The following is a 19,841-nucleotide window of genomic DNA, read 5'->3' as shown; positions in this document are numbered from 1 at the left end:
TGACGCCAAACAAACAAATGTAAACACAATTTCGCGGACTTTTTTTCTAAAGCAAGCTAAAAGTAACAGCTGATAACTGACAGAAGAAAGAATGCAATTACAGAGTCACAAGCCGTTGAAAAAATTTGTCAACGCCGACTATATGAAAAATCCGCAATTACTTTTTGGGCAACCAATACATATTAAAGTGAATCATAATAAATACCAATCTTAGCATTTTGCGCACAATACCACAAAATCTACATCCACATGAAGGAATTCTGCATTTGTTATCTTCCGTCATTAGTCTCGTTTTCCAAGCCAATATAGTCTCTATAGGGATAATAACATATTAAAATAAAATAATATTTATAAATACGACACATACCTTTATTCCATGTCCTTAAATTTGTTTCGTTTGGTATATCTATTTGTTTTGTTCACACCCTAATCTCTTCTGCTTGGCACTATTTCAGCATAACAACTTCTAAAATATATTGTATTTACTTAAAAATTATTATTTAATAAATTATTTTATTTTATTGATAGATAAATAAAAACCCCACTTTCTATTTTTCTTGATATTTTTTGTCTAGCCACGCCACTATTTGCCTGTCTATGATATAGACTAGATATAAAGTGTGTATGGAAGAGAACATAACAGAATACAGAAATAGATATTCACAATATTAAATAACAATTTAATTCGTACAATTAAAAATATGCTTAACATATGCCATTTCTACCAATCACCGTCCATGATACAAAAAAAAAATCAGATTACAATGTCAAAAATAATTAAAGCTATTAACACCTTGCTTGCAAAGTTTTTTATAAGTCAATACCATGTTTAATCGGTCATATTTAAGTCTATATTTTTTCTGTGTAGCAGCGAGCCGAATAGTTTGCGAGAAGATACTTTCCGGAATTCTGATGGTCCGTTAAAATCCATTTCTGGGTTTAGCGACACTTTCACACTACCGAAATGAGTTAACCCACGACAGAATTAAATTACGGAAAGAAACGAGTCTGTGAGGAGGAATTTCATCGAAAGCGCGGAAGGCGTGTTGCGTAGCAACAAGTGAGCGACCGTTAGAAAAAAGCTCTCGACGGCGAAGGCCCGTTGCTCACTAGACCAGAACATGGCTGGAGAGAAAAACAAACTTGGGGACTATTTTCACCCCCTCCCAGCCCAACTCCCTGCTCGGGATTTTTTTCAAATAAGTACGTTACTCTGCCGCATCCTGTACTTTGTTGGGTCACAGATCAGTAGTTTGATGTGCTACAAACGGAAATTCACAAAATAATTGATGCATTTAATTTCTTTTTGATTGTAACTGAAAATAATAATAAAAAGTTCTGGGAGATCGGCATTTGGTATGGGCGTTGGCGTGTCTAAACAGCCCGCTGTTTTAAAGTTCAGAGAAATCGGCTTAAAATAAGCTTTTCATTAGCTTAAGATGGCAACTCGGGGGATGGGTCTGTGTGGCGCAAACAGTGTTGCCGTTTTTGGTAGGTTCCTATCAAAATTGGTAGGTTTTTATTCTCTTGGTAGGATGGTAGGTAGAGCTTAATTTTTGGTAGGATTTCCTAACATAAAAACACCAAGTGAATTACTGAAAAAATCGACATGGATAACTCACTCGCTAAGAGCGCAGAATAAAATCATGGATGTCGAGGGTCCAAATACTCTTAGATTGGGTCTCACTGCTTCAAATTTCAGGAAAAAGTGTGTAGGTTGTGATGTTGACCATAACTGGTACGAGTTTTAAGGTATATCTTCTACATACCGTAAATTCTGGGTCGGAAATGTGACTTTTGTAAATTCAACGCCTTTAGTCGGAAAACATTGCTATATGGCAGCTGCATACAAATATGGTCAGATCTGGTTCATACCCATTTGTTGAGGGGTCCATGCAACTCACTGTGATGAAAAAAAATCGGTCTTTATGCTCAAACACTTAAATCGGTAGGTTTCCTTATCCAAACCCCACAGGGTTGTACAATGAAATCGGGCCAAAATAAGAGATTACAAAATTTCTTTTCGGGAGATTGGTATAAAGGTTTCTATGTCAAGATATACGTCATGTTTGATTTATGCTATGGAGTGATTTCAGTAAACATACGATCGGAAATGTTATTTGCGGTGTGGCAAATGGAATGGCAAAACGGCCAACTCTTCGGTAGTGGGTATAAAACATATACCGAATTTTTGACTTGTAGAACATTTGGTAGGTTTTTGGTCGGGTTTGATAGGATTTTTCTTACATTTTGGTAGTAAATAATTTTCTGGGTGGCAACACTGGGCGCAAACATTTTTTTGTTTGTTTGCAAATATTTTTTACCGAACCATTTCAGAAGATGTTCCAGTATTTTTTGGATCACCGCCACGGCGTTTGGCACCGTTACCATTATCATTATAATTATTTGCGATTCACAAACATTTTGTTCAATTCGATGTGTTTTAGTTCGCCAACGATAGCCAGTTGTGATTTCAAACAAATATCATGTATCTGTAATTTCTAGTTTGGCAGATATAGCAGTGTGAAATTGGTAACACTCCGTGTCAACTACTCTACACATAAAAACAATGGAGATTCTTTTCCTTCTTCTTTTCCTATTCTAGTTTCAGTTTACATAGTGAAACCATCCAAAGAACTTTTCAAGTGCGATACTTGCTATAGGGTGTATAGCAAGAACTTTGCTCACTTTTACTTGTTAGAGACTAGCGTGATTACAACGGGCAGACACCGACACTTACAGACATACCTAGATCGTCTTGGAATTTTAAGACGATAAAGTATAAACATATGTATAATTTATGTATTATCGCCAAAAAGATATTCAAATATGTAAAATAAATTCTAGCACTTAATGCATTATTTTAACTTTGCATTCAAGTTAATTCGGGGTTTTAATGTTTATGCCATGATATTATCCTTGAATTTCATTCCGTCTGTGTTACCTCAAATAGTGTCATCGGTATCTGGTTCATATCTACAGACAGTTTTTTTTAAACAAATAATCGTTAAAAACATACACCAAAGTTTTTTTCTGTCTATCTATCGATGATCAATGGCTCTTCTTCTCTCAAGAGGTCGATTTCTTGACAGTTCCACTTGAGCATACTCGCACACCCACAAGCGAATGTATGTATGTATGAATGTATTATTGTGTGCACATGTGTTTACTTTATTTAGAACCTTTGTGTTTTTTTTTTTATTGTTGGTTGGTGGATTTCCTTCTTCTTTATTTTTATGTTGTTGTTGGTTTGGATGTTAATGTCACTTCAGATATTATTCTCGGTGGCACATATACGAGTAACGGTAACAAGCTACAACAATAGGAGAACAATGTGTAAACACTCTCGAGCTGTAGTTGCCCAGGGAATAAAGACGATTGCAAAACTCCACACCCACGAAAATTGTGTATAAGTGCAACAAACGACATTTGTTTTCTGTTTTTAAATCCACTTTTACTCATTACGCGTTTTGTTTTTCCTGTTTGGATGTAGGTATTTTATTTTTGTTGTTGTTGCATTTGTTTTCGTCACCGCCACCGTCGTTGTCGTTATGTGGATGAATTTCCTCAATTGTCAGTTTAATATCATCATCAGTGCACGATTGGTATTTGTAATGCATGCTTGCATGCAAGCATTGTTATTTACTCGATTAAAAACATGTTTAGGTGGTTGGTATGATAAATCTGGTCCATAAGGCTCTCTAATGAAGTGGGAAATTGCATATTGGGTAATGGTATTGCGTCAGTAGAGCAAACCCCCAACTTTTTTTTATAGTTTTTTTTTTTATTGGCCTAAAAGGAAGCATGGTGCCAATATTTGGGATATATCCGAAAAATATTGGAGATAGGTAGACCGATTTAGGCAATTTTTGTTTGTACCTTCACTTTAACCTCAAAAACACAAATTTCAGATTTCAATTTGGGGTCAATTACAAGGGGGCGTGCCTCCTGCTTTAACGAGCATATGGACTAAGCTGTAAAGTAGAATTTTATATTATTTGTTTATGTGTTTTTGGATCGAATGGAATATGCTAGTAGAATCTCATATAAGAATTTAGGGTCAAGTGTCGGGTGGCTCCCGAAATCGGTGGGTTTTGGGTGTATAAACCATCGGTACAATATGGGACTTACATGATAGGAAAGTACATGTTACATGTACATATAAAAGACTCCTTGACCCGGTGATATAACGACGTAATGGCTTACCATTGCGCACAGCGTACTTGGGAAGCAGAAGGCACATCCAAGGAACCCATGCTACGACCCAGAGTGTCAAAATGCTGCTAAAGCCAAGAATGCGGTATAAAGAAATACCTTGCAGCAACTCTCCGGATGAAAGAGAGGTATCGGGAAAAAAGCTGAGAAAGAAGAGGGGGATGGAATGTACAAAATTTAGAAATAAGTTTACTAATTTCGAACATTAAATCGATGACTACAGAAAATCTGGCAACAGATAGCGTCCTTAGGATAGGCAAAGCACATTTTCCCCAATTTTTATTGTTGCTGTAGAACTGTGTTGTGTTTATCTTGCGTCTGCTTGGTTCTGCTGAATATCTAGATCAAGAAACACTGCGATTAAGGTGGGGTGCGTCCAGAGTTATCGGGGTCTGATTCGAGTGGGTTTGGCTGGACAGTTAAACAGGTGACGTGTGTCGTACGGTCCCACTTCACAATCAGAAATCATTCCTGCACGTTGGCATCAATCCTTGCTCTGCTTGAGTTTAGGTGGCTGCATCTGCCGGATCGTAATTGAGTCAGAATTACTTTGTTTTACCGGCGAAGGTTAATTTCTTCAGGTGCAATGGGAAGCTGCCGTTTTCCAAGCACAACATTCACCGCATTTGCTACCGTGTCTGCATAAATGTTGTCTAGATCCGCTTGGTATGCCGCTTAATCTAGAAGTTTTCTCTTGATAGTAATAGTTTGATTACTAGTGTTAGAGGGGGTTCACAAATTAAATTCAAGGTTGTCAAGTAACTATTGGAAACCCCTTTATTTCAAGCCATGTTTGAATTTGGTATGCTTGCAAAATAAATAAGACTTCAGGATGACGCTTGCTGATACACGTTCCTCAGTTGGAACGGGGGCCTAATTCTCGCATCCGTTATCGAGCACGTTACTGTTTCTTCACAATAATTAATTTTTTGTTTTATGTGAATGAAATCTAAAAAATATGTGGCTTACGTACGGCCAAAGTACAATGTACAATTGGATAACATTAGAAGCTTTTTGGTGGTTAATTGACTCAATTTTTCGTTTGGTCATGTTTGCAGACAATTTGATAAGATTCTTTGCCAATTTTGCCTTAAGCACATTGTTAAATGTTGTCCAAATTAAAGGACCAAAAATGTGAATATGTTATAATTATTGTTTTATTTTATAAAATAAATACATCGATGTCAAATTGTTTGCCTAGTTTTTTGAAAACAGACGAAAATTGGTTATTTACGATAGGTGAATTGCTGCGGGAAAAACTCGTATATTTCTGTTCGATGTTTGGAATAGAATGTACGTTATCCGATCGTAAAAAGTCGATCGCGGATGCGAGAATTAGGTCTCAAGAAAGAACCTCTCCCAACCAAACGAGATTTCAGATAGAGAGAGAGAGAGAGAGCTTATCGTGTGATCATTTTAATATCCAGCTGGAGAAGATATGAATAGATATGACACACTATTCACAATGGACAACATGGTACTCGCCGATGCTGACGACATAGATATTATGGGTCGGACACCAGGCGTAGTAACTGCAGCCTTTGAAAAGTTCGAGAGGGAGTCAGTGAAATTGGGTCTGTTGCAGAGGTGTCAGATTAATTTGGAAGAAAATTGGCACTTTTCAAAAAAAAAAAAAAAATCGGCATTATCAACAATTCAATTTAAAAAAAAAATTGGAATATTTTTTCAACATTAAAACGCATAGTTTTAATAAAGAAATAAGTAAAAAGTCTTAAGATTGGCTGAAACTGGGTATGGAGCCACCATAATGGATATATTTTGACCGGGAAAAAAATACACCTTATATGATCTCCAACTATGACAATATTTACGTATTTATGGAGGTCACCGTTGTGCAGACGTTGGCATGCCCGCCTTTAACGCTAAACGCCTGGATTCGATTCCTGGCGTGAACATTAGAGAAAGTTTTCAGCGGTGGTTATACCGTCCTAATGCTGGCGACATTAGTGAGATACTTTGCCATGAATAAACTTCTCCCCAGAGAGGTGTCGCTCTGCTGCCCAACGTTCGGACTCGGCTATAAAAAGAAGGCTCCTTATCATTGAGATTAGACTTGAATTGGACTGCACTCATTGATATGTGTGAAGTTTGCCCCTGCTGGTATGTTCGTTCATGGACAAATTTACATTTGCAGAGGGGTGCAATATAGCCTAATCTTTCAATTTTTTGTTTTTGCGAAATCAGATAAATATTCGTCATTCATCTGATCAACCAAGAGAAAGATCTAAATGGTAGATATATAGAGAATTGGTCCGATTTAGACCGGATTTGCCGTGGATGTCGGGGGTCAAATACACTCTATATAACGAATTTTCGCAAATCAAGGCAAATGTGTCTCGCATGAACTTAAGTCTAAACGAATTTCGATATTCACAACAGATATGTTCAAATTACTTCAGATTGGAATATATAGGGATTTTATATAGGTTTAAAATTATTTTTATAGTAAAAATTGGAAAATGTACACTTTGCTATTTCTGTTCCAAACAGTTTTGAAAGATGATCTCCTTTTTACCTCAGTACACTGTCTGTATGTACAAGTGGGTGTGCATGTACTCAAGGAAAATCTATATGTACAGTTACTCAAAAAATTATTCGTATACCCACAGCTTTCAAATTCAAACTTGTTCGACAATGGCAATAAATAACATAAAGAAACAATTTAAAGTAAAAAAAAATTATTCGTACATCGCGATATTTTAAATATGTATGATGACAAATAGTCAACAAAAGTAATGTTTAATATTTTGTTAGCTTTGATAACGGCCTCTAAACGACAGTGCATACTTTTCAACAGGGTGGATGTGTCATTTGCAAAAATTTGTCCCACTGAGTCCTTAAGGCGGTTCTAAGGGATTCCTTTGATGAAATGTTATGTTTCCGAATTCTTCTTTCTAATAGCTCCCAGATAGTCTCAATGGGGTTAAGGTCCGGGGATTGATGAGGAGTTTTTAACTGCTTACAGTTATATAACAACCATTCACGCACAAGATATGACGTGTGCTTGGGGTCGTTGTCTTGTTGACACAAAAAGTTTGACAAGTCTAGTTCAAGTTTTCTCACACTGGCATGCAAATTATTTTTGAGAATGTTCAAATACATTTGCTTCTTCATATTTTCATTCACACATGTCATCAAGCCTACTCCAGATGCAGCCGTACATCCTCAAACCATTACATTTCCCCCACCATGCTTTACAAATGGAATAAGGTTCTTTGTTTGACTGCTATGCAAATGACTTTGACTTTTCTGCAAACGTTAGTGGGTCCATGAGGTCCAAATAAATTGATTTTAGATTCGTAGTATAATATTATACCTTCCCAAAAAGAATTGAGTTTATCAATGTAGCGTTTAGCGAACTCCAGCCGTTTCTGTTTGTTGATTTTGGAAATGAAAGGCTTTCGGCGTGCAACTCTACCTTTGTACCCAGCTTTTTGCAGGAAGTTCCTTGTAGTTTAGTGACTTACATTTTTATTGGTTGACTTCTTAATCTGTTCGGATATTTTTCTGCAAGAAGCGTTATTTTTGCAAGAAAAATCTCCCAAACACATTGTGTGCGAATAATTTGTTGCTCTTTTTTTCTTCATTTTTTGTTATTCCGCGTCCAAGATCTTGTAGGGACGTATAACAAGTTTTTTTTTTTGTCTTTTTGAGAGAGAATTGAGTGTATTATTAGATCCCAAAGAGCAAAGTTGGAAAAAATGGTAAAAATTGTGTCCTTTGTTGGCTTTTAAAATTTTATAAAGAATGTATGAATAATTTTTTGGGTCACTGTATATAGACATATAAGGGCTCTATCCCTTCAGAATGGGATAATTTTGAATGTCCCTCGTAAACTAAAGTATTCATCATGCATTTTAACGTATTTTACCTTTTTCGTTTATAAACAAATCTTTATATGTGTGTGTATGTGTGCTTTTGTCGTTTTCCTTTTTTTAAATGAGTTTCTTTCATTTCCTTTTTCCTCGCCCTCTATTAATACTTTTTTTGTATTTTTAATATTGTGCACTTGTTGAAATTTGGTATTTTTTTTGTATAGTATTTGTTTTGTTTTCTTCTGCGCTTTTCCTCCAAAATAATGTCATTGCACCCGGCGTTGGCGACTACGAATACGAATATGTTGTAGCGACCGCCTGCCGCCACCCCATTAGTTCGTTGAATTGTGTGACGTTATTTGGAGAAAAATAAAACGATAGACGACACTTGGTGTGTGCTGTTGACTATAGCTGGCTGCCTTTTGGCAGTACATACATACATTCATACAAATAAACAAACTCCCATAGAGAGAAGCAACATACATACCCGCACACTGTCAAACTTATATTCGAACTTTCCTTTCAATAAGATGCTTGCAAATGTAGATATGTATAAATATGTTTGTTGTCTTTCGCTAGCTCGTCAGGATGTTTATGGCACCGATGGTGATGTCGGTCGTCATTATCGTCATCACCATCATTGCCACCATCTCTCACACATTGAATGTGTGAGTTTTTACTTTGATATGCATAGATGTGTGTGTGTGTTTGTGAATGTGCACTTGTTTATTTATTTTTGATAATGATGTCAGGGCGTAGCCTTTTTTCCTCTGAGCATATTTCAAGGGGAAGAATGTGAGAGCTCCTTTAATTTTCTCCTTTCCTTCGTCACTTTCTTTGTCCTCCTCATGTATGGAGAGGTATTTGACATCTTGGGGTAACAGCCTGCCTAACACTACTTGGTTGACATTAATTAATAAGTTACAATATTTTGATTTATGAGATCATTAACGCCGCTTTCTTGTTCCAAATCTAATTTTTGTTCTTCCTTCTATTTCGATTTCAGGACCCTGCTGGTATATTTGAACTGATTGAAGTTGTCGGTAATGGCACTTATGGTCAAGTCTATAAGGTAAGAAGCAACATCTTAAAATGTGTAGTAAACTATGTACCTACCTAGTTTGTTAATTTAATTTTAATTTTTATGCTTCAATCTACAAAAAAAACTAGCCAAATGTAACAGTTTTTAACCTTTTTAAATTTAAATCTTTTTGTATTTAATCTCTCATTTTTTGTTGGATGATTAGGCAAATCTTTCAAATGGGTTGCGGACAATCTTTTTTTTATTATTATTCATTTTTCTAATGCCTTGTTTATGCATGCAAGCAATTCTTTTCTTCGAAGAAGTGTGACAAATTGTTTTTTGGTGTATTATCTGGCGATAAACTACTGCCATTTTTTATTTTTGATAATTGCGTGGCATTGGCTGACTGGTCGTAATTGGTGTTTGGTCATTTTGATAGCATAAAAGAAACTAATATATTAAAAAAAGCAATACCTATGCACATTTTTTAAGTTACTGTAAGTGGCCATGAATGCAGTTATCCATTTTGGCTTTAAACACAACACTGTGTAGTCCACATTTTTGCACACGCACAATATGAATACATGCATGCATGCACACATACTCGTACATCAAGTTTAAGCCGCCACTGTACGTACCACTCATCATTATTTAGTGTGCGGTGTGGGGGGGAGTGGTGGACTTTTGTGGTTCTGCTGCAAAATTCAGCTCTGGGAATAGTTAAAGAGACGTTGACATGTGAAGAATAATGAGTATGGATACTACTACTTAAAAATAGATAATTTTTGTTTCTTTATGATGTTGCTTTGTGTTATACTCTTTGGGGCATGGAAAAAAGGCTACAGCAGCGACGACAACAACAGCAATAACAACACAATAAGAAAATACCACTCACCATAGGGTTGAATAGAATTATAAACAAACAATAAAAAACATAAAAGGCAAGAATGAGTGAGTGCAAATTTAGGTTGTTCACTTTGCCTTCTTTTACACTGTCATCGTAGCCGTAGACAATGAAGTTCATAGTTGCAATGAGAAGAACGACAACAACACAGAACAGAAGCATCAGCACAGCAAAGCGGTTATTGTGTCAAGTGTTGTGTTGTCAACTTTTGTGCCGTTGACACCAAATCTTTTATGAGTCAACGAAACTTATTTGCAACGGCAAAAGGGTGTACACTCCACAAAGAAGGTTTAGGAAACAAAAGGCAGTTAGGTAGTAGGTTTATTTGAAAATTTTCTCGACAATTATATTATCCTTCAGCGCCATCGATGAGATTTGCTTGTAAATATGCATACAAATGCAAACGCCAACGGCAAAGGCGTTTTTCACCTTTATTTGCTCGTTGTATGCCTGCAAGTATGCTTACGAAAAAATCTTTATGTGAGTCGTAGAAACAAAGCACGGTTTAAAAACAGAATAGGCAAGGTTACAATGACAGTATGAATAACACTTAAGCTGCTATCACACGATATCGTGACAATACATGTGTGATAGCACCTTTGATTAGACAATATTTGTTTATTATGACACCACAGTAGAGATATAAAATCAACGCGCATTGTTGATTTTATCCTTCCAAAGTGTGTATATATGTATATCAACTATAAGTTTAAATGGCTCTTTAAACATCGTATGTAATTGGCGTCTTTTTGTGGCAAAGCGTTTGTAAACACACAATCACGGTATAGATGGAACATAGGTTCGATTCTCAGTAGCGCACAAAAACTTTCTACAATCTTTGAAAAAACTGTGCACTAGACGTTGTCAAAATGTAAACGGCTGTGGAGGGTTTCAAACGTTTCGTTCACAAAAAACCGTTGTTGGTTTACAAACATTTATGGTTGATTTTATAATATCTGTGTGTTGATTCACTTTTATGACCTAAGGGTGAACGCAATGCGCCTATCAAGGCTTCCTTATGCAACAACCTACATATCCCAACAAGTTCGGGATGGAACACTATCCAAACCTTCTTCCGATTTATGGGCCATGAAACCCCGTCGAAATACACACAGAGCACAACACTAACCGCGAATTGCCCAAACACCTTGTTCCAATACAATTCGGAGCTTCACCACGGTCCCAGGGGCTTCTGACAACCGCGGTATACTGAAAACTCCGGCCATTTTATAGCCAAAAGGTTACTGCCAGTTGCACTTCATATCGTCCCGGAATGGTCTACCCTATTCCCAAGATACACGACAGTTCTCACGAACTACGTGACACAAATCAGCTTCAACAAGAAATCAACAATAAGCACAACCCCCTCTAGAGCTGGCAAAATATCGATACTATCGACATTTAATTTTTTCTGAATATCGATTGATATTTTTCCTATCGATATTATCGGCAAAGTTCAAGTTTTTGCAAAATTGAACAGAAATAAGCGATTCAAAATTCTGAAAATGATATCTCTCCTGACTTCCAACTGACTTATTAAATTTAATTGTATTCGGTCTGTGCATTGATATTAGTACGAGGGTTGCCTTTTATATTTCGGGATTAGAGATCAAAAACAAATATTAATCATCGAAAACCGCTTTATTGTTTTTCAAAATATTCCCCATTAAGATCTACACACATTTGCATGCATTTGAGCCAATTGTCGAAGAACTTTTGCCACTCTGGTTGAAGTATCTCCAAAACATGCATTCTGTACGCATCAACCGCTTTTTCAGGTGTCGAAAAACGTTGACCTCTGATTTTTTACATACGGGAATAAAAAAAGTCATTCGGTGCTAGGACTATACGGCAGATGACTCATCAAATCGATGTTTTGAGTGCTCAAAAATGCAGTTGTTTGAGCCGTTTGAGTGAGAGCTCGCATTGTCGTGGTGAAGAGTGATCCGTCTACGGCGGTTGGTTTTCTTGATTTCTTGGAAGACAACTGGCAAACAAATGGCTGTGTACCACTCAGAAATGACTGTTCTGCGTTGTTCTAGTGGTACGATTGCGACATGTCCAGTTTTTCCGAAAAAAACAGGCGATCATTTGCTTGGAAGTGCTTCGAGCAACTTTTGCTGGATTTGGCTCATCTTGAAACACTCATACAGTCGACTACTTTCGGGCTCATACGCGTAAATTCACGATTCATCACCTGTCATGATGTCAAAGACGTGTTTCGAAGCACCGCTATCGTATTTTTGGAGTATTTCTTTCGACCAATCGACACGAACCTTTTTGAGCAATTGATAAATTGTTGGCGCACAGCATCAATGGTTTTTCAAATAACAACTGATTTTAGACGACCTTTATGAAATTTGTCTTGGAGTGAACTACGACCTCGGTCGAATTCACCGTACCATCGATAAACGGTGGTCCTTGAATTGAAATATTCAAAATTGTATTAAGTTCATCCATGCACTGTTGTTGAATTAATCCAATCCATCAATCCCATGGCAGCCGGTTGTACGCACCGGATTGACCCGATGGAATCTTCATCGGCAAGGGCTGCCGCCTCAGTGTACGTGTTCGTCTTTTTTCGTCATGGGAGAGGCACATCCCGGAGTGCCTTCTCCGTATGCTTCTGGTCCGTGCCGGGATTGAAAAGAACCCCGGACCCTGGTTCTGTTAAGTTTGCCAGAACCGCCTTCATCATCGGTCAGTGTCGGAGAGGTGTAACCGGTGCTTGGAGTGGGTACATTTCCGTTCTTGCTCTGGCCTAACTTCGCTACGGGAGTATAGTCATACTGGCTATGTCGCTAGGTGCTGTGCTAACATAGCCAGCAGTGGGTCACAAGCGTCGCCGTCGTCGCCTTCGGCGTCCTGGTCGTCGGACTATGTGACCCCCCCGACCTCTCCCGTACGGCAATTTATGCAACGACAGCACCCTAGCCCTACTATTGCCAGGCCAGTGTCGGGAAATGTATCGTTCTTGCAGTTAAACTGCAATGGGCTGCGAGGCAAGATTGATGAGATTGTAGGTTTTATGAGTCGGAAGAGCATATCGGTCACAGCGATCCAGGAGACAAAACTGACTAACACCTGCAGCTTGCACAGTTGTCACGGCTACAATGTGCTACGTAAGGATCGCTCAAGGAATGGAGGTGGGGGATTGGCCTTCGTTATACACCATTCCGTGCAGTATAGACCTATCTCGCCTGCGCTTGACGCTAGTGGCCCATACATGGAATGTATGGGGGTAGCAGTCAGGTCTGGTACTGCCGTGATAGAGATATACAACGTGTATATACCGCCGGTTGGTAGCTGTGTCCCGACTAATGGCCAGGCCTACAGCCCCGACATAAGTGGGTTGCTATCTGGCCATAGTCGTCTGGTTCTGGGGGATTTTAATGCACATCACTCGTCATGGTATTCTCCCCTAGGTAACGACCAGCGTGGCATAGCTTTGGCAGAGAAGATAGATAGCTCCACGTTTTGCACGGTGAATGAGGATGCCCCCACTAGGATTACGAGGAGGTGCAGCAGCTCGCCAGACATCTCAATCGCATCCCCTGATCTCCTGAGTGACGTATCCTGGCAAGCCGTCATCTCTTTGGGGTCAGACCACCTCCCCATAATTCTCACCATCGACCGACCACCCGACTTCACAACCTCTGAGCGCCGGACGTTCATCAATTACAAGAAGGCCAATTGGACCGGCTTCAGAGAGTATACCAATCGCCGCTTCAATGAACTGCCACCCCCCTCTGATTTGCTTGTGGCCGAGGGGAAATTCCGAGACATCATCAACGCAGCAGCCGCTCGCTTTATACCAGCCGGTCGAATACCGCAAGTGCGACCCAATTTCCCGGCGCAAGCAGTGGTACTCGCAGACGAGCGTGATGAGATTCGTGCTATGGACCCCGCTAACCCCAGAATCAGCGAGCTGAATCTGGAAATAAACAGGGTAGTCAACGAACATAAGCGGAATTTGTGGCTGGAACACTTGGAGCAATGTAACTTAGGCACCGGTGCAGGCAAATTGTGGGCCACTGTTAAGTCTCTCTCGAACCCCGGTAGACGGGACGACAGGACCTCAGTCACTTTTGGCGAGTTAACCGTGACTGATCCGAAGAGATGCGCCAGGTTGTTCAACCGTCAATTTATTGTGCATCCCGAGAGAGACAGGGCAAGGAGGAGAGCCATTCGCCGTATTCGTGGTCTCCGAGCCGATGAGCAGCCATCACAATTTACCGTGGGCGAAGTTACGAATGTCATCCGTGGCGCCAAACCTTCCAAGGCGTTGGGCCCCGACGGAATCTCTACATTGATGCTGAAGAATCTGGATTTACCTGGAGTTGAGTACCTTACCACTGTCCTTAACCTGTCATTGAACACTCTTATAGTTCCCGATGTCTGGAAAATGGGCAGAGTGATCCCGCTACTGAAGCCTGGTAAAGACCCGAGTTTGGGGGAGTCGTATAGACCGATCTCCCTTCTCTCACCAGTGGCTAAGACGCTTGAGGCATTACTCCTCCCGAGCCTCGTAGGAGAATTTCCATTGCCCGAGCATCAACACGGATTTCGGAGAATGCACAGCACAACAACAGCTTTGCATGCCATCACCACACACATTTGCCGTGGCTTCAATCAACCCAGGCCATGTGATAGGACGGTCCTCGTGGCACTGGACCTATCGAAGGCATTCGACACGGTCAGCCATGCCAAATTATTTGAGGACATCGCCAACACGTCCCTCCAGCCAGGCCTGAAACGTTGGGTCGCGAATTATCTGTGTGGCCGCCAGTCATTTGTGGAATTTAGGGATAAGAAGTCAAAACACCGTAGAGTGAAACAGGGAGTTCCCCAAGGTGGGGTGATATCTCCGGCTCTGTTTAACCTCTACCTATCCTCCATCCCACCTCCTCCAGACGGCATAGAGATCGTATCATATGCGGACGACTGTACGATCATGGCATCAGGCCCCCCAACCATTGATGACATCTGCGATAGGTTGAACGTCTACCTCAACGAGCTTGCCTCATATTTCGCTGCAAGAAATCTGAAGATATCCGCCACCAAATCTTCAGCCACACTGTTCACTACAAATACGCGTGAGGTGAATTCTGAGCTGACTGTGATGGTCGATGGAGAAATGATTCCGACCATCAAGTGTCCCAAAATACTTGGCGTTACATTTGACAGCTCCTACACTTTCTCCCCACATGCCACAGCAATCTGCAATAAAGTCAAAAGTAGAAACAAGGTCCTCAAGTCACTCGCTGGCAGCACTTGGGGTGCAGACAAAGAAACCTTGTTGACCACGTACAAAGCAATTGGCCGGTCTGTGGTAAGTTATGCAGCGCCAGTGTGATCACGTCAACTTTGTGACACGCAGTGGAATAATATTCAGATCTGTCAGAATGCCGCCCTCCGAACTGGGACGGGCTGTCTCCTTAGTTCTCATGTGGACCACCTCCATCAGGAGACAAAGATCCTACCAGTGCGAAGACATAACTACATGCTGTCTAAGCAATACCTTTTGGGCTGTTATCGCAGAAATCATCCAAATCATCATCTTGTGGATAGATACCCACAGCCCAGAAGCCTTAAGGTTGATCTACACGATCTAGAGCGTGAGGTCCAGCGCTACAAGAGAGAACCTCTAGATCAAGCGGCATATCAAGCGGGTCTGAACAACATTCATGCAGACACGGTAGCAGACGCGTTAATTGGCTACCGGGTGAATGTAGTCCTTGGAGAACGACCGCCACCCATTGCACCCGAAGAAATCGACCTCCCCCGGCAAACCAGAGTGGTTCTGGCTCAATTACGTTCCGGCAGATGCAGCCGCCTCAATTCCCACAGAGATAGGATTGATGCCGACGTGCAAGATGTATGTCCCGATTGTAACCAGGGACCGCACGATACACGTCACCTGTTTAACTGCCCGGCCAGACCCACTCGACTTAGACCCAGATCCCTGTGGACGCATCCCATCTTAGTCGCGGAGTTCCTGGGTCTTGACACTCAACAGAATCAAGCAGACGAAAGATAGTACACAATAAACTGCTGCAACAACAACAACAACATTAATCCACGTCGAAAGTCGTAAAAAATTATCGCACGAAAATGTCCACGATTTAATTCCATTTTTTGGGCGTGATGAATCTTTTAAGTTACTGTAAACAAGACAAATAACCTCGAAAATGTGAAGCTTTACGATAGAGCTGTCAGTTGGGATATTGCAACACAAGGGTTGTCCAATCCCGAAATATAAAAGGCAACTCTCGTACTATATAAAGGGTGATTTTTTTGAGGTTAGGATTTTCATGCATTAGTATTTGACAGATCACGTGGGATTTCAGACATGGTGTCAAAGAGAAAGATGCTCAGTATGCTTTGACATTTCATCATGAATAGACTTACTAACGAGCAACGCTTGCAAATCATTGAATTTTATTACCAAAATCAGTGTTCGGTTCGAAATGTGTTCAAATTTTGACAAATTTTGTTCAGCGATGAGGCTCATTTCTGGTTGAATGTCTACGTAAATAAGCAAAATTGCCGCATTTGGAGTGAAGAGCAACCAGAAGCCGTTCAAGAACTGCCCATGCATCCCGAAAAATGCACTGTTTGGTGTGGTTTGTACGCTGGTGGAATCATTGGACCGTATTTTTTCAAAGATGCTGTTGGACGCAACGTTACGGTGAATGAACACATTTTGAACCGAACACTGATTTTGGTAATAAAATTCAATGATTTGCAAGCGTTGCTCGTTAGTAAGTCTATTCATGATGAAATGTCAAAGCATACTGAGCATCTTTCTCTTTGACACCATGTCTGAAATCCCACGTGATCTGTCAAATACTAATGCATGAAAATCCTAACCTCAAAAAAATCACCCTTTATATATCTCCTGATTTTTAATTCTCATTTTCGTTTGAAATATATCTGATGGGAAATTAACGATAGAATCGTTGCTATCGATATTTTTTATTAGAAACATCGAAAACGTCGAATGTTGGGATTATCGGTAAATTGCACGCTTTTCCACCTTCGCGAATGACCGGAACCACACAATCCTATGGCAGCCGCTTGTACGTACCGGATTGACCGGATGGAGTCCTTCACCCCGCCTCAGTGTACAACCACTGCTATTTACATCAACATAAAACAAATCGTAAGTCACCATACCATTAGGTTAGGTTGTCAAAAGGTCTGTCCGTCCATTCCCTTTGAAGCGCCTTGAACCGCTAGTGCTGCATCTATCTTCTCAGCATTTCAATGGAAATCCCTTGAATCTCCTTTATGTCAAAAGGAGTGAGCCACTCCTACGCATTAATGGAATTCCCTTTTTCACTTTGTACACGGCAGGCAAGTACGCGAGCATAGTCAACCTCTGCCAAGAGAGGATATTTTTCCCTCTCCAGGACAGGACGTTCGTAACTATTCAATGCCACACTGGTCTCGGAAGCAGCAGACAGCCTTGTATGACAGAATTGAAGATGTATTAAATCAAAATGTCAAACTTTATTTCCCTAGTACGGGGATGTACTCTCATCGCAACCTCCCGAAACTATTAGCCTTTCCAGTAGATATAGGGTACGACTCGGGCACAATCCCTCGTACCAGGGAAATAAACTTTTACATACCGGATGAGGATCGATTTGACATGATCTGTCACAGCCTTCCAAATGTTTTTACACATTTGTCCAGTCCAGTCGTACCATCTATGCCAGGCTATCTTCCGCTCCCAAACCGGCGGACATTGTCCACTATTTCGACTCTTTCCAAGCTTGCGCTCTTGTTCCAAGAAGTTACGGCCCACCTAAGTTAGGTTTGGATGCCACAGTGGCGCAGAGGTTAGCATGACCGCCTATGACATCGAAAGTCTGTATTCAAATCCCGGCGTAAACATCAGAAAAAAATAATTTCAGCGGTGTATTGCTTTACTTAATCGGACTTCACTCAATGATATGAGAGGTGTATCCACTGTTTCGTAATGGAATGCTCATGGGAAATTTAGTGGTAGGTTAGCTTCATGTGGCAGTCTATAATCAGATTCACTTAGACGTTTCACTGTGATATCATAGGGACAGGGGAAGGAAGATGCCTTAAAATTCCCAACGTTAACTATGCAGATCACTTTAAAAAGCCCATGAACTTGCGAACGTTCACATCCGCCAATTAAAATAGTTTCTGAAAGAAATTAGAACCTTAAGAACAGTCATCTCTTCCTCGACGCCCTCGCATCTTCTTCACAAGTCTTGATTTACAACTTTCAGTCCAGGAGCAGGTTTTCCGGTCCCACACAATGACTGAGACGTCTGTTCTAGCCAAAGACAGAAAAGCGGTACATCTCTAGATTGGGGCACATAATTTTGGAGTCTTTGTGATCATCTGTCATTGATTGTCCTTCGGGCCTCATCCTTGCATGTTGCTAGAGGCATACCCACAGACTCCAATTCCCCTGTTATTTTAAATGTAGGTCAGAGTTTCGCAAGTTCGTCTGCTCTACAATTCCCTGGGAAATCTGTGAGAACCTGCTACCAGGTCAGATAAATTTTATACTGTTAAACCATCTCGTTGAAAGATCTGCGACAGTCGAGGGCGGTTTTTGAATTCAGAAATACATCCCCTAAAATTCATTTCGTTTCACATTAAAGAAATTTTCGCCAAGTAAACTTCTTTTCTGAAAACGTTGAATTTTGTTTACGATAAAAGTGCATGTTTTTTTTTGCAATAAATTCTTGCAAGAATTTGTGACAAAAATTGATTTTTTTTACGGACATTACCTTTCATTCTTGATGTATAAAATGTTATTCGGAGTTTCAACTAGGTTTTCTTTACGTAAAAATTAATTTCAAAAAAATGCCTATGTATATGAAACATTCTTTTTAATTTTTAATTTTAAAATAGATTGTGCATGTTGAAAACGACGCCAAGTCCAATTTAATGTTGTTAGATAATTCTAACTCAAATTTTTACCAATTATAAGCAGATCTAAGTTGGTAATTCATACTCTTTTAGAGTATATTTGGATTTATTTCGATGTTATGATACAAAGTTATATTAAAAGCCTTCCATGTTGCTCTAATGACTTTTGTCATTGGACGTACCTATGGCAAAACTTGAAAATTTGTCAATTTCCGAGTTTACCATTCGTCCATCAATTTTTATGCATCACTGGTCTATACGCTTAAATACTCGCTCTCTCTCTCTCTCTTTCTCCTGTAGCAGAGACGCAAGACGCGGCTATCGAAACACTTTTGCCATTGAAGAGTTTTTGGTTTTACAACAAAAGAAAGGTACTTTCACCGTAGGCAAAGTTGCTAAAGGATTTATAATAAACAAAGTTAGTTACATTCAATAGTCCTACGTTTATGGCTAACGGTTGATATGTTTAGGCGAAACGTTACATAGTTACAATAAAAGAAAAACTCCGTAAAAAGAGTTTGTTTCTGGTAAAAATGTCTGAAACGTTTTGTATTTGCACTCCGCACGTTCTCCACGTGAAAGGTCTTGTTTTTCTATAAAAGGATTTGTTTTACATCTCTTTTATTTATTTATTTTTTTTTTGTTTATTATTTTTACTATTAGATTGAGGACAGCAAATTGCCATTTCTAGAATCTTTGTGGTAGACACACAACAAATTCTATTATGGTTTATGTTTTTATTGCTGTTTTGTCGTCTCGATCGTCACATCAACGTCAACGACTCTTTTGTGTGATTTTTATTGTTTTGCTTAAATGAAGCATCACCGTCATCTTCATCATGTTTCTACGATGATGTTTTATTAAAGTTTTTCAGTTGTTATTTTAATCAGTGGATTGCTGTCTGTGCGGCTGTTGCTTGAACTTGTAGCAGTCAATTTAC

The 19,841-nt window shown here is 39.7% G+C and overlaps 1 protein-coding gene across 7 annotated transcripts in view; it reads left to right on the top strand.

Annotated features, from left to right (window-relative positions):
• Window positions 1-19,841, top strand: part of LOC106085463 (serine/threonine-protein kinase mig-15) — a 259,525-nt gene that overhangs the window by 24,432 nt on the left and 215,252 nt on the right. For all 7 annotated transcript variants that reach the window (XM_013249721.2, XM_059360366.1, XM_059360365.1 and 4 more), the window contains exon 3: window positions 9,058-9,123. In XM_013249721.2, the coding sequence (XP_013105175.2) occupies window positions 9,058-9,123 (66 nt within the window). The remainder of the gene's footprint in view (window positions 1-9,057; window positions 9,124-19,841) is intronic.

This window comes from Stomoxys calcitrans, chromosome 1 (assembly GCF_963082655.1).
Source record: "Stomoxys calcitrans chromosome 1, idStoCalc2.1, whole genome shotgun sequence".
Lineage (NCBI taxonomy): Eukaryota > Metazoa > Arthropoda > Insecta > Diptera > Muscidae > Stomoxys > Stomoxys calcitrans.
This window is presented reverse-complemented; position numbering and strand designations above follow the sequence as displayed.